Source organism: Berghia stephanieae, chromosome 8 (assembly GCF_034508935.2).
Source record: "Berghia stephanieae isolate SIO BIC M18660-M18661 chromosome 8, UCSD_Bste_1.3, whole genome shotgun sequence".
Classification (NCBI taxonomy): Eukaryota; Metazoa; Mollusca; class Gastropoda; order Nudibranchia; family Aeolidiidae; genus Berghia; species Berghia stephanieae.
Genome location: NC_088367.1, coordinates 51128535 through 51143462, shown reverse-complemented (window position 1 = coordinate 51143462; position 14928 = coordinate 51128535). Strand labels below are relative to the sequence as shown.

The window sequence follows — 14928 nt, the reverse complement described above, 5'->3', positions numbered from 1 at the left end:
TAATAATAATAATAATAATAATAATAATAATAATAATAATAATAATAATAATAATAATAATAAATCCTAATCAATTGTAGTACAATTATGTGGCATGGCAGTCTCCAATGGGACCATCGACCAGTTTAAGAACCACAATGATAGATTTCTTTGCTAGACTCCAGGGAATCTTTATCACTCCAGGTTACTCCACTCAAACCAAAAACACCACTTGACAACAATATCCTATCCTAGACAATAAATTCCATTCCCAGCATGCCTGTCACTCCGACATGATACCCAAATATCAGGAATTAAATTGGCTCAATATGAGAAACAAAACACCCTTAAACGATCTGACTTTTGACCTTTGTCAGGTGATGATGACAAGAATTAAAGGAAACAAAAAAATACATTTCTATGATTAAATAAAAATGACTCCCTATCTTTTCATTCTATTTGAACTAACTCACTTTGGCATTTATTTTTAACCTTTGTGGCACCACACCGTTTAGAGGTGGCAGATGACACATTAAATCATATGACCTTGACCCCTCATTACAATCTGATTGGATCCTTCACACCAAACACATTAAATCCATTTTTTTAAAAAAAGCAATCACAAGAAAACATCCTTTATGGAATGAGGGGAGAGAACACAGGGGTCAAAATATCACAGTAATGATAAAGGACATGAATTGTCATGTTATTTCAGACTTTATGTGATTTCAGACATGAATTGTCATGTATTGATTTTGTAATGATTGATAATTCATGACAAGACAGTCAAACTGTATCACTATTAGGCACAAGTAGTAGTAGTAGTAGTAGAAAGGTGATAGGCAGTACCTGTCCCATCGACACGACCACCCAGTAGGGACGGCACTCTCCTCGTACTGCGACAACAACGCCTCCGAACATTTCAACTGTTTGTGGAAGTACAGGGTGGACAGGCCGCCTGATTGCCAGTCGTTGTAGCGAGTCTGGGGACAGGAAGTAGGTCAGATGACAGGGACATCAACACTTACACAGTGTCAGTACATTTCTATGGATATACCATGCTCAATGCACTTCATCATGTTTCATTCATTTCCCCTACAGACAACATGAACCATACTTTCATTTCATTCATTTCTTTTGTACTAACACACATAATTTCCATCACTACCTTTAGCCAAGTACTCATTCACATCTGAGTTGATTGGGAAAATATGATTAAAGTGTCTTAGCCAAGGGCACAATGCTGGGACCAGAATTTTCCATGATCACTACCCCCCCCCATCCGACCACTGAGCACACTACACATTGCTTGCCCCACCCAATGTACACCAACCATGACCAGGGTGACACAAAAGGTGGAAAACACCCACAAATCACAATAACAACAGGTGTCAACCAACAATATGACATACATGTCTTCACTTTCCTTCACATTGTAACCCACATCAGGTCTTACAGTTTAAAATTATAATTCAAATATTATTTGAAAATAGATAGGGATACCTGTATTTATCTCACAGGCAAAACTGACAAATTTATCATGTCATTACATCTAGCCATGTTTGACAAGTGTGAGCTAAAAAAAACTACTGGAAAACACTGTATGACTAATAAATTATGATAATGTATTGTATGACTAATAAATTATGATAACGTATCGTATGACTAATAAATTATGATACCATATCGTATGACTAATAAATTATGATAACGTATCGTATGACTGATAAATTATGATAACGTATCGTATGACTAATAAATTATGAGAACGAATCGTATGACTAATAAATTATGATAACGTATCGTATGACTAAAAAATTATGATAACATATCGTATGACTAATAAATTATGATAACGTATCGTATGACTAATAAATTATGACAACGTATCGTATGACTAATAAATTATGATAACGAATCGTATGACTAATAAATTATGATAACGTATCGTATGATAAATTATGATAACGTATCGTATGACTAATAAATTATGATAACGTATCGTATGACTAATAAATTATGATAACGTATCATATGACTAATAAATTATGATAACGTATAGTATGACTAATAAATTATGATAACGTATCGTATGACTGATAAATTATGATAACGTATCGTATGACTAATAAATTATGATAACGTATCGTATGACTAATAAATCATGATAACGTATCGTATGCAATGAAAATGTAATGCCTCATATGTCAGTGCATACTAATTTGCAGGTCTGATAATCCACAATCGGTTGTCAGACCTGCAAATATGTACATGTCGCCTGATGTAGAAATTTATGACTTAAAAAAAAAATATTTTTTTTTTAATGTAAAAATAAAAGAGAAAAAATTAAAGAGAAAAAAGAAAAAATAAAAAAAAAGAAAATATTGGACATTTTTGTTGGTATTTTGGACAACTCTAATCAGGTAGCACTTTCCAGAAACCATACAGATTGGAGGCAATCCTGACAGCTCAGTCGGTACAGTACTCGCTTCACATGCAAAGGGACTATGATCCATCCTGAGTGATTTTTTCCAATCCCCCCCCCCCCCCCTGGCCATCCAGTAGTGATTGGGTAGCTTGTTCTATTAGATCCAGTGGAAAGTACTTTGCAATAGACAAGCGTCCTATCCAAAAGATAGCAAACAATTGCCATTGCCCATTTCATGCTATAGAAACCGGGGTAAACCCCAGCTCCTTGGGTTCTTATGGCTCTGTAGGACTACAGATTGGAGAAAGCTTTCATTTCTGGATGAAGACAGGACTAGAGAGAATATTGAAGTACCTGCAATTCCACTAGCAATACTTGGAGTTTGGACAGATTTTTGGTTGAGATATCCAGAAATTGCAACTTGTGTAGGGCCAATTCTGCTGAATCTTTCACTGCATACTGAAATTTAAAAAAAATTAAATAACAATATGATTATCGTGTGAATTTTGTACTCACTATTGATTCCATCCTGGACAATCTTCAATCACTTCAGTCGTCTACAAATGTTAGTTTCCACCTTACTTTGTTATAAGGATCTATTTTTGTTAGTTTCCACCTTACTTTGTTATAAGGATCTATTTTTGTTAGTTTCCACCTTACTTTGTTATAAGGATCTATTTTTGTTAGTTTCCACCTTACTTTGTTATAAGGATCTATTTTTGTTAGTTTCCACCTTACTTTGTTATAAGGATCTATTTTTGTTAGTTTCCACCTTACTTTGTTATAAGGATATATTTTTGTTAGTTTCCACCTTACTTTGTTATAAGGATATATTTTTGTTAGTTTCCACCTTACTTTGTTATAAGGATCTATTTTTGTTAGTTTCCACCTTACCTTGTTATAAGGATCTATTTTTGTTAGTTTCCACCTTACTTTGTTATAAGGATCTATTTTGTTAGTTTCCACCTTACTTTGTTATAAGGATCTATTTTTGTTAGTTTCCACCTTACTTTGTTATAAGGATCTATTTTTGTTAGTTTCCACCTTACTTTGTTATAAGGATCTATTTTTGTTAGTTTCCACCTTACTTTGTTATAAGGATCTATTTTGTTAGTTTCCACCTTACTTTGTTATAAGGATCTATTTTTGTTAGTTTCCACCTTACTTTGTTATAAGGATATATTTTGTTAGTTTCCACCTTACTTTGTTATAAGGATATATTTTTGTTAGTTTCGACCTTACTTTGTTATAAGGATATATTTTTGTTAGTTTCCACCTTACTTTGTTATAAGGATCTATTTTGTTAGTTTCCACCTTACTTTGTTATAAGGATCTATTTTTGTTAGTTTCCACCTTACTTTGTTATAAGGATCTATTTTTGTTAGTTTCCACCTTACTTTGTTATAAGGATCTATTTTTGTTAGTTTCCACCTTACTTTGTTATAAGGATCTATTTTTGTTAGTTTCCACCTTACTTTGTTATAAGGATCTATTTTTGTTAGTTTCCACCTTACTTTGTTATAAGGATATATTTTTGTTAGTTTCCACCTTACTTTGTTATAAGGATATATTTTTGTTAGTTTCGACCTTACTTTGTTATAAGGATATATTTTTGTTAGTTTCCACCTTACTTTGTTATAAGGATCTATTTTTGTAAGTTTCCACCTTACTTTGTTATAAGGATATATTTTTGTTAGTTTCGACCTTACTTTGTTATAAGGATATATTTTTGTTAGTTTCGACCTTACTTTGTTATAAGGATATAGTTTTGTTAGTTTCCACCTTACTTTGTTATAAGGATATATTTTTGTTAGTTTCGACCTTACTTTGTTATAAGGATATAATTTTGTTAGTTTCCACCTTACTTTGTTATATGGATAGATTTTTCCCATTAAATTCAAAGATGTATTTTTAAAAAACTGTCTGCAATTGTTACATAACAATCTATTAGAGATGATGTAATTACACGTTATTTTGTATAAGGCATTTCAAGAACAAGTCCTATATTCCGCCCACAGAAATCAACTAATCTCACAATGTAGAAAGACCACAGAAATCAACTAATCTCACACACGGCTGTTCTTTTTACCAAATATCGTTCCTTTTAGTTTTCATGCTACCTGCGTGATTCATCACGCCGCACAGTGCCAGACCAGGGGTCAGAGAGGTTAAAGTCACTGCCGGCGAACAAACGTAATAAGTGACTTATGATTGTTCTTTTTCCTCATTCTCTCTCCATTGTTACTCGTCATCATATCCACCCACAGATATAGAATAAAAAGAATTGTAAATTCCAACCACAACTCCATTAACTGTTAAAATTGCCAGGTCATGCGATTATTATAACACATAGTTTAGTTTCGTAAAATGGCTCAACTGAGTACCAGTAATTGGCATACGTCATTTTTAATTTAATTACTGCGAAATGTTTGTCAAAGATTATTTGCTTAAAAATTGTGGCATGATTACATAAAAATAATAAACTTCATTATGAGTAAGTTTGAAGATTTCGATTATTATAGGTTTTAAATGGTGATGCCATGAATATAGTTGTTCTAATATAGTAGAAAGTCATTGACATCAGTCATTATCAAATGAAGAGTGAAGGACATAAATTAGTTCTATCATACTTTAAATTCACAATGTGGTGATCCCGATCATTCAACCTCACTGTGTTATTTACGCCCACGGTCATCTTTATCGTGACCACCACCACCACCACCACCATCCCCCATGTCCCCAGTACAACTAGTATCGTCACCATCACCACCCCCAATCACCGTGCCTCTATCACTAATACTACTGTTGTCACCATCGCCCCAACCCACACACTACACCAATTGTCAGCAACACGATCACACAGCTGTACTTTTAAAAAAAACAAAAAAAAACAACACATTTCTAAAATTTATTAGCACTTAAGAGCAAAATCGTACTTTCAGAAATCCGACAAAAGACGGAAGATTTACAGGCCTGATTAAAACTATCCTCACATTAAGACAAAAACCGGCCAAAATCAGAGAGTGAAAAATGTCCATATAAACTGGGCTGGTCATGAAAGTTGGCCACACATGATATTATACTACTATAATATTATAGTCCCTGTACTAGCATTCGACTGCACTATACTATTATTATAGAACCAATAAAAAATAAAATAAAAGAGTTGTACTGGTCATTGGTTGTGTGAATACACATATTACGATATGTCCATGTTTAAAACCCACTGACCTTTAACCTTTTCATGTCCGTATCACTTAAACCAGAAGCATCGACAGACATCTCAGGGTTTTCCAGACTTTCATTCTCTGTCAAGATAAAACAAATACTCAAATAAATAAATAAAATAAAAAATAACTATAAAATTCCCTTTAATTTGTCTCTAGGGTCTATTCCAAGGGAAGACTGGAATAACTCAGGCATCAGCCGCAGTGCAGCGCCGCAAATTGAGCTAGTGCGAGGTGACTTGCTCAAGGCCACACAACACAGCAGGTAATCGAACTCGGTACCTTTCGGGTACGAAGCAAAGAGCCTACCCGCCGAGCCACGCTGGCCCATGAATCCCACCACTGATCATGTGTTACTGGGAATTTTCAATATCTTACCAGGGGTCCCCACAGCTCAGTTGATAGAGCACTCGCTTGACACCTTAGGGATTGAGACAAACCTTGGGTAAAGTCAACATTTTTTTCTGACTCCCTTCTTCACCCAGCAGTGATAGGGTAGTTGGGTCTCTTAGACCTTGTGGAAAGTACTTTGAGATACACTAGAGTCCTATCCAAAAGATAGCAAGCAATTGCAATTGTCCATTTCATGCTATAGAAAGTGGGATAAACTCTGGCTCCATGAGCCCCATGACTCAAGGCCCACTTTTAATACGTTGGTTTCAACCTTTTCATATCAATAACTGCATTAAGACAACATGTTTGTTATGTAGGGGAATTCTAGGATGGACTTTAATATCAATACAAGTAATGTGTACACAAATATATGAGACTGTGAATAAATAATTCATATATCACTCTGTTAAATGTCACATCTTTATGATACAGTAAACAATTGTATATGAGTGTGATGTCAATATAGAGAACAGAAATCAGTACATGGACTGTCACAAGCTTATGCTGTGTAAACCAACCATGAGTTATCTCTATCACACAGAGATATCACTGTAAATAGGACATGCAAAAATTGGTGTCACTTATGCCAAGTGAAGGTCATGGCCATGCATAAATTGGTGTCACTTCTGTTAATTGAAGGTCACTGCCATACAAAAACTGGTGTCACTTCTGTGAATTGAAGGCCACTAACATACATAAATTGGTGTCACTTCTGCTAATACAGAATTTGGTGTCAGTTCTGCTAACTAAAGGTCACCCGATACAAAAACGCCGGAGTTATTACAGTTTTCCTATGGACTAGACCCTAAAAGATATACATCCTCTCAGGAATAAATAAAGGGAATTCTTTTTTTTCATCATCATTTATCATACCAACCTGTCTTTTTGGTTTCTGACGACGACACTGACGAAGACACACACGGCGTTTCTTGAACCTCCTCGGCTTTTCCATTTATCTCTTCTTTAATGTCCTGATGAAGGAAATCAGATGTTTCGTTTGTTTGTTTTTAATGGTTTTACGGCACTGCAACACATTTAGGTTATCTCAGTGCCAGTCAAAATGAAGAAGATAGGACAGTTTTAAAAAATTCTAGAATTACAATTAAAGCACCCAAGAAAAAGTAATACAAAGGGGAATTGGCTCAAATAAGGAACAGAAGTAGATTCCAAGAGCATACCATCTACTAACCTCAACCATTTAAACTGGTTGATCGTATTTTCGTCAATATTTAGGCTGATATTCTCATATTTCCCCTTTAAAAATCGTATGTTCAACATCACCAACCATCCAAATTTAATATTCACTAAATCTATAGAGAAACCCCATTACTTCCTTTGGTAATCATTTATCTGGCCACTCCAATCCACATCAAGCTGGAGACAATTTAATTATACTTTAACTCTTCCACTTTTATTCCAGTTTTTCTTACAAATCCTGACCTTTTGTATATTTATTTAGCATTTAGCATATTTTGGTCAACATTCCCATGTTATCCTATTTTGGAAGTCAAAGCATTTTAAAATATCTTACTGGCTGTCAAGTCTGCCATTAATCTACTTCGTTTCAGATTGCCTAGACGTCTCATCCAAACACCAGCAATGTTTACAAGATATGGTCAAATCAACAAATATTACACTACATAACAGAAAGATGCTTTATAAGGAAAGAATATCAGCTCCCAAAACTAATACTATACACTTGACTGTTCCCCTCACAGTTAGGACTCCAGGACAAAATGAAGTAATTCATTCCAAGACAACGACAGAACCCAACTCGGTATAAGGGGATAAAAGACACACTAAGGGACCACGTGCGGTTTTAACAACTATTGAACATTCCAATGATTTAAAGTCAGTTCTATTAACCTTATATTAAATGTTAGTGATTCCATTGAAATGGCATGAGAAAACTGGGATGAGTCAAATTTATTCTACTGCTTTGTGTCCAAGTTATAGTTTCATAGTATATTTCTTTCTGCTTTGATTGGCATTCCTGCCCAGAATGGTAATTCTGTCATTGATCCTTAGATGCAGGACAATGATTTCCCTTGGCTAACCATATAAATATCACACACACACACACACACACAGACATAAACACACTCAGAAATTCACATATCGACTCCATCACTCACTGTTTTTTGTTCCCTTTTCTTCTCTAAGGCTTTTTCTAAGACTCGGTCAATGTCGTCCAAATCATCAAAGTCGATGTCCTCTTCTGTATCGTCATCATTATCATCAGCCACGTCGACTTTCTTCTCTTCTTTCCTATGCTCCTCTTCCTCTTTCACACCATTCTCTTCCACTTGATTTGTAACTGCTTGGACTATATTCTCCTCTTTAACATCTTTTTCTTCCACAGTTTCGACAGGCACGCTTGGACGACTCATAGTAGATATACTAGAACTTTGTTCTGATTCAGAAGGTTCTTTGGCAAGACTTGTAGAAAATTTATCACTTCTGTATTTCTTCATGTAATCTTTGTACTGAAGCACCCTCTTTTTTGGCACAGGCCCCTCTGTTACGTCTTTCTCCTCCACTTCAACAATTTTAGTTACCTCTTCTTTCAATTCACCTTCTTCTTCCTCCTCATCTTCGTCCACCTTCTTGCATCCTTCGATCTTCAATGAAGAGGCCTGCTCATCTGAACTATGAACATTTTTATCAGTCAATTCCATTGACTGTGTTTCCTTCAATTGCCTGCTGTTCCCGTCTGTAGCATTTGACAAAGATTCCAGCCCATCAGAAATTTCACCATCTTCCATCTCAGATTTGGAACGGGTGACTTTAGACTCTGTCTTCGTACCTTTGTCATCGCCGTTCACAGTTTCGTCCACCTCAGACTGAGAATCCTCTGCAAACATATTTATCACTTTCTTCTTCTTTTTCTTCTTGTCCTCATCATTGATGACAGAAAACTGATCAAAAATATTCTGTCTCTCTTTGTCTTTTGAAGGCGACTCACTAACATGTTCAACATCATCGACTTTGTTGTATTCCTTCGTTAATTCGTCTTCCTTAACCGTCTCACTGTGTTTAGATTCAACTATAAATTCATCAGTTGTTGATTTTCCTTCATCATTCCCATCCATTTTAGATTCCTCTGATCCTTTATCCTTCTCTATCTCTCCTACATCATTTGTGGTTTCATTAACATTTTCAGACGTGTTACTACCATTGACATGTGGTCCAGGTAAAGTCATTTTGTCATGGAAATCAACCAAATTTTGAACTAAGGAGTCAAAGTCAGTCTTTTCATCTTTGGTTTCTTCAATTCTCTCAACATTTGACACGGGATCAGGGGACGGGGACTTGGAATCGAATTTTGTACTTTTTGAAGCTGATGCCGATTCTGTGAGTGTTTCTGTATTTGACTCAGCTTTTTTCCTTTCCATTTGGTCCCCGTCATTATCGCTATCTTCATCATTGTCATCGGACATGTAAGGGACAATACTGAGGGGTTGTGGCCCAATCGTGACTTTTGTCTTTTTGCTTTTCGTTAATGATTTATCTTCCTTGTTGCGTAAATATTTCTCATCCAAGTCGTCACCACTGTCACTATTGCGTCTCCTTTTGTGTTTTTTACTTTTTTTCTTCTTGTGATGGTGATAAGTGTATCTGTCCTCATCTCTTTCCTGTTTTCCTTCAAGATGGGATTTTGTGATTGAATCAGTCAGTGTAGATTTTGTGATGACATCATTTCCCCTTCCTGTTGATGTTGAAAGACTGTTAGAACTGTTGTCATTGGAACCTGGTTTTTTTCTGAAAGGAAGAAATTGTGGGAATGAAACAGACACAATTTAGCTAAACTATAGTATTTCAAACATCAACACTTCACAATAAACATTGGATATAGTCCTAGACAGGTTTGCAAAGATAAACATCAACACTTCACAATAAACATTGGATATAGTCAGAGACAGGTTTGTAAGATAAACATCAACACTTCACAATAAACATTGGGTATAGTCCTAGACAGGTTTGTAAGATAAACATCAACACTTCACAGTAAACTTTGGATATAGTCAGAGACAGGTTTGCAAAGATAAACATCAACACTTCACAATAAACATTGGATATAGTCCTAGACAGGTTTGTAAGATAAACATCAACACTTCACAATAAACATTGGAGATAGTCCTAGACAGGTTTGTAAGATAAACATCAACACTTCACAATAAACATTGGATATAGTCCTAGACAGGTTTGAAAAGATAGATTTTACTCTGTTTACTTCGGTGACAGAAAAAAAAGTTGTAAATAACTACAAAGCCCATGCAGGGAGATTTATCTTGGTTTCTAAGGCGTTAAACAGACAATAACACTTGCATGTTACTCTTTGGATAGGATGCAAAGTACTTTTTGCCAGATTTAACAAACCCAGCTATTCAATCACTACTGTATAGAACAGTAAAGGAAGGTGCCCCAAACGTAAACAATAACAAGTTGCTAGTGATTTCCGTTAGGGACCGGAATAATTTACGCACAATATAGGTCTCCCAATTTTGTAGTTTGAGTTGTAGGCAATACACTTTCAGTATTGAAAATATGTTTACATAAAATCTAACAGTTGCAGAAATAATAATATAAGGCTAAATTATTATGAAAATCAGGCTCCGAATAATTCTCGTTTTGTTCACACCATCGCAGTAATTTGCTCTGGTCTAAAAATAGATAGACTGTAACTTTTGATAAATTTTAGAAAATTTTACCTTTTGTTCCATAAAATATCCATATCTAGACATTATTTGATGCATGATCGAGTATTTATGAATATGTGTTTCTTTTGCCACCTAACAGCCAAATTTTAAAGGTTATTTTTTTCTATTATTTACATTGGAACGTGAGCTGTCAAGACAGGAACATGTGGTTTGCCACGTGCTTCTAGACCTTTGTTTACGTTTGGGGCACCTAATTTTACTGTTCTATAAGAAAAATAAATAACCTCGACTGTACCCAGGATTAATACCAGTGTGAGACGAGTGCTCTACCAACTGAGCTACACTGACAGAATAGTTATTTTAAAAACCTGTCGATTGAAGGAAGGAAAGAGGCGAAGCTTGTCAAAGAATGGGACTAACCCAGCTTTGCTGTCCCTCCAGGCCTGTAAAACATGCGCTGGTATCTTTGCCATCTTCTCCTCGTACTCCTTGTGCATGAGTAGGTACTGCGTGTAATCAGATGGAATCTCCCATGTGACCTCATTGGTCTGCCAGTTCCAGTAATAATAAAACTGGGTTGCTTCATCTTGGACCATTTGCCATCGTGTCGTGGGCTCTACAAAAAAACAGTTGATATTCAATTATAATGATACATGGAAACTAAACTAGAGCATTTATATAGTGCAATATCTACTAACTGTGCTCAAAGCGCTTTACAAGTGGTTCCTAGCCAACAGCAACACTAGATATTACAATTATTTTCCAACACAGACAATGCTGTTAACAGACAGACACACAAATCACACCTGAGTACAGTGAGAGAGTATCCAAGGATTCAACTATGCACCGATCAGAGTGGGGATTGAACACTAGACCTTCTGTTCCAAAGATGAGTGACATACCACGAGACCACAAAGCCGCACATGTAGAACACGACCAAAAAAAAAAAAAAATTATTTAATAATGATAATCTCTCCAAATGGGAGATGTTTGTGCTTCAGTGGTAGGACATTCACCTTTGGACCAATCTCTCCAAATGGGAGATGTTTGTGCTTCAGTGGTAGGACATTCACCTTTGGACCAATCTCTCCCAATGGAAGATGTTTGTGCTTTAGTGGTAATACATTCATATTTGGACCAATCTCTCCAAGTGGAAGATGTTTGTGCTTCAGTGGTAGGACATTCACCTTTGGACCAATCTCTCCAAATGGAAGATGTTTGTGCTTCAGTGGTAGGACACTCACCTTTGAACCAATCTCTCCAAATGGAAGATGTTTGTGCTTCAGTGGTAGGACATTCACCTTTGAACCAATAAACACCTGATTCCAATCCTGCTCTGGGATGGCCCAATAATGGAGAAAGAGGATGTGTCCTCTCACTGTACTCAAGGGTATGATGAGTACATGGCTGGTTACACTTGTCTCTATTCATTTATTTTTTGCATAACCGACTTTAAAGGGTCAAGGATTGTCCAGCACGTCGTGTGCTGACGGCTTGAGACCCCTTGCAGGGCAATTTGAATACATTTAGTAAATATTGAGCAATAAAAAGCTCAAAAACCTAAATTCAATGTTTGCAGTTGGACCAGAAAGGTGATGAACTTACCGAGCCCTGACATAATATCCAATTCAATGATTAAAGAAAAAAATATATCAATTGGCAAATATTAATAACAATGATAAAAACCAACCACCTTCTGGAATATCTAGGAAATCGGATTCAGTCACAGTGGTCTCCCCTACTTTTGTCTTTTCCTGACATTCGTTGGCTGCCTCAGACGACGGTGTAGGGGTGGGGCTCGGACTGTTGGCAAATTCTACATCTCCTTTCACAAACATTGAATAAGTCACACTGCTCTTCTTCTTGCTGGGAATATCTGATATGGTCTGTATGGAATATTACAATAATAATAATAATAATAATAATAATAATAATAATAATAATAATAATAATAAAAATAATGATAATAATAATAATAATAATAATAATAATAATAATAAATAATAATAAATAATAATAATAATAATAATAATAATAATAAAAATAATATAATAATAAAATAATAATAATAATAATAATAATAATAATAATTAATAAAATAATAATAATAATAATATAATAATAATAATAATAATAATAATAATAATGATAATAATAATAATAAATAATAATAATAATAATAATATAATAATAATAATAATAATAATAATAATAATAATAATAATAAATAATAATAATAATAATAATAAATATAATAATAATAATAATAATAATAATAATAATAATAATAATAATAATATAATAAAATAATAATAATAATAATAATAATAATAATAATAATAATAATAATAATAATAATATAATAATAATAATAATAATAATAATAATAATAAAATATAAATAATGACTTACTGACTTAAGGCCTTTCGCTTCCTAATCATCTGATCGGGACGCCTCGGCTGCCTCTTTAATCATTTGTGTCATTTCTTTCCACTGTTCACAGTCTTTTGCTGTGGACGCTAATTTCATAAGGTCTTCCTTTGATTTTAATTCTTTGTTATTTTGAAGGCGTTTTAGGTCTTTATTCAGGACAGTGTTAATTGACGTGGGTGGTCTACCCTGATATTTCTTGTGCCCAGATGGGGTGAAAAACGTATTCATGGCTTTATTAGCTGGTATATTTTCATCTCTTCTGAGTATATGCCCAAAAAGTCGCCATCTTGCCTCTGGGATTTGAATGGATAAGGGTCTTTCATTGCATTTTTCATACAGTATTTTATTGCGTATTTTTGTGGGGTATCGTATATTCAGGACTCTTTTCAGTAGTTTTCTATGGAATATGTCTAATCTTTGCTCTTCGGTTCCAGTCAGTGCCCATGTTCCATAGTTGTATATAAGCACGGATTTTACAAGGGTTGTGTATAAATTGATGTTAGTATTTAAACTTATTTGATCTTTTCTAATCCATATATGTAATAATTTATTCAGTGCAGCCGTCGATAAACTTTTTCTTCTTTCTACGTCTTCCTTATCTCCTATTAATGATCCTACTTTTTTCTGGGCTCTCCTCCATCTTTCTTCCTTGACAGTAATGTTACATCTGTTTTGTCAGTATTAACGTACAGTTGGTGATTTTGTAAGGCTCTTTGGATGTCATTTCCTCTGACTTGTTTCAAGCCAATAAATAATAACAATAATAATAAAAATAAGAATGCCTATGACGTTCATAAACATCAAAAATAATATAAAACTACCATAAGTAATGACTCAATTAGAAGCTAATGACAAAAGAAGAGGGAGGGAAAGAAAGAAAGAATGAAAGAGAGAGAGAGAGAGAGAGAGAGAGAGAGAGAGAGAGAGAGAGAGAGAGAGAGAGAGAGAGAGAGAGAGAGAGAGAGAGAGAGAGAGAGAGAGAGAGAGGGAGAGGGAGAGATAGAGAGAGAGATAAATTAAAAGACATGTTGTATACCTTGAAAGTAGAGCTGACATCATCCATATTGGAATCACCAGTTGTCTTAACTTGGACAGCGATTTGATTGGTTGGAGTAGGACTTGGTCCTCCTTCACTTAGATTGTCTGGAGTCTTGTTATTCTCATCAGGCATGGGAATGGCTTCAATTTCCTACAGATCAAAATTACACATTGTGTTGAAATCGGGCATGGGAATGGCTTCAATTTCCTACAGATCAAAATTACACATTGTGTTGAAATCGGGCATGGGAATGGCTTCAATTTCCTACAGATCAAAATTACACATTGTGTTGAAATCAGGCATGGGAATGGCTTCAATTTCCTACAGATCAAAATTACACATTGTGTTGAAATCAGGCATGGGAATGGCTTCAATTTCCTACAGATCAAAATTACACATTGTGTTGAAATCGGGCAGGGAATGGCTTCAATTTCCTCCAGATCAAAATTACACATTGTGTTGAAATCAGGCATGGGAATGGCTTCAATTTCCTACAGATCAAAATTACACATTGTGTTGAAATCGGGCATGGGAATGGCTTCAATTTCCTACAGATCAAAATTACACATTGTGTTGAAATCGGGCATGGGAATGGCTTCAATTTCCTCAGATCAAAATTACACATTGTGCTGAAATCAGGCATGGAATGGCTTCAATTTCCTACAGATCAAAATTACACATTGTGTTGAAATCGGCATGGGAATGGCTTCAATTTCCTACAGATCAAAATTACACATTGTGTTGAAATCAGGCATGGGAATGCTTCAA

At 34.9% G+C, this 14928-nt stretch overlaps 1 protein-coding gene across 1 annotated transcript in view; it reads right to left on the bottom strand.

Annotated features, from left to right (window-relative positions):
• Positions 1 to 14928, bottom strand: part of LOC144978837 (uncharacterized) — a 40215-nt gene that overhangs the window by 18077 nt on the left and 7210 nt on the right. The window contains exons 6-13 of the mRNA XM_078925389.1: positions 14158 to 14310; positions 12382 to 12574; positions 11109 to 11304; positions 8163 to 9789; positions 6905 to 6998; positions 5639 to 5715; positions 2762 to 2866; positions 829 to 962 (exon numbers count right to left, since the gene is read on the bottom strand). Coding sequence (XP_078781515.1) covers positions 829 to 962; positions 2762 to 2866; positions 5639 to 5715; positions 6905 to 6998; positions 8163 to 9789; positions 11109 to 11304; positions 12382 to 12574; positions 14158 to 14310 — 2579 coding nt within the window. The remainder of the gene's footprint in view (positions 1 to 828; positions 963 to 2761; positions 2867 to 5638; positions 5716 to 6904; positions 6999 to 8162; positions 9790 to 11108; positions 11305 to 12381; positions 12575 to 14157; positions 14311 to 14928) is intronic.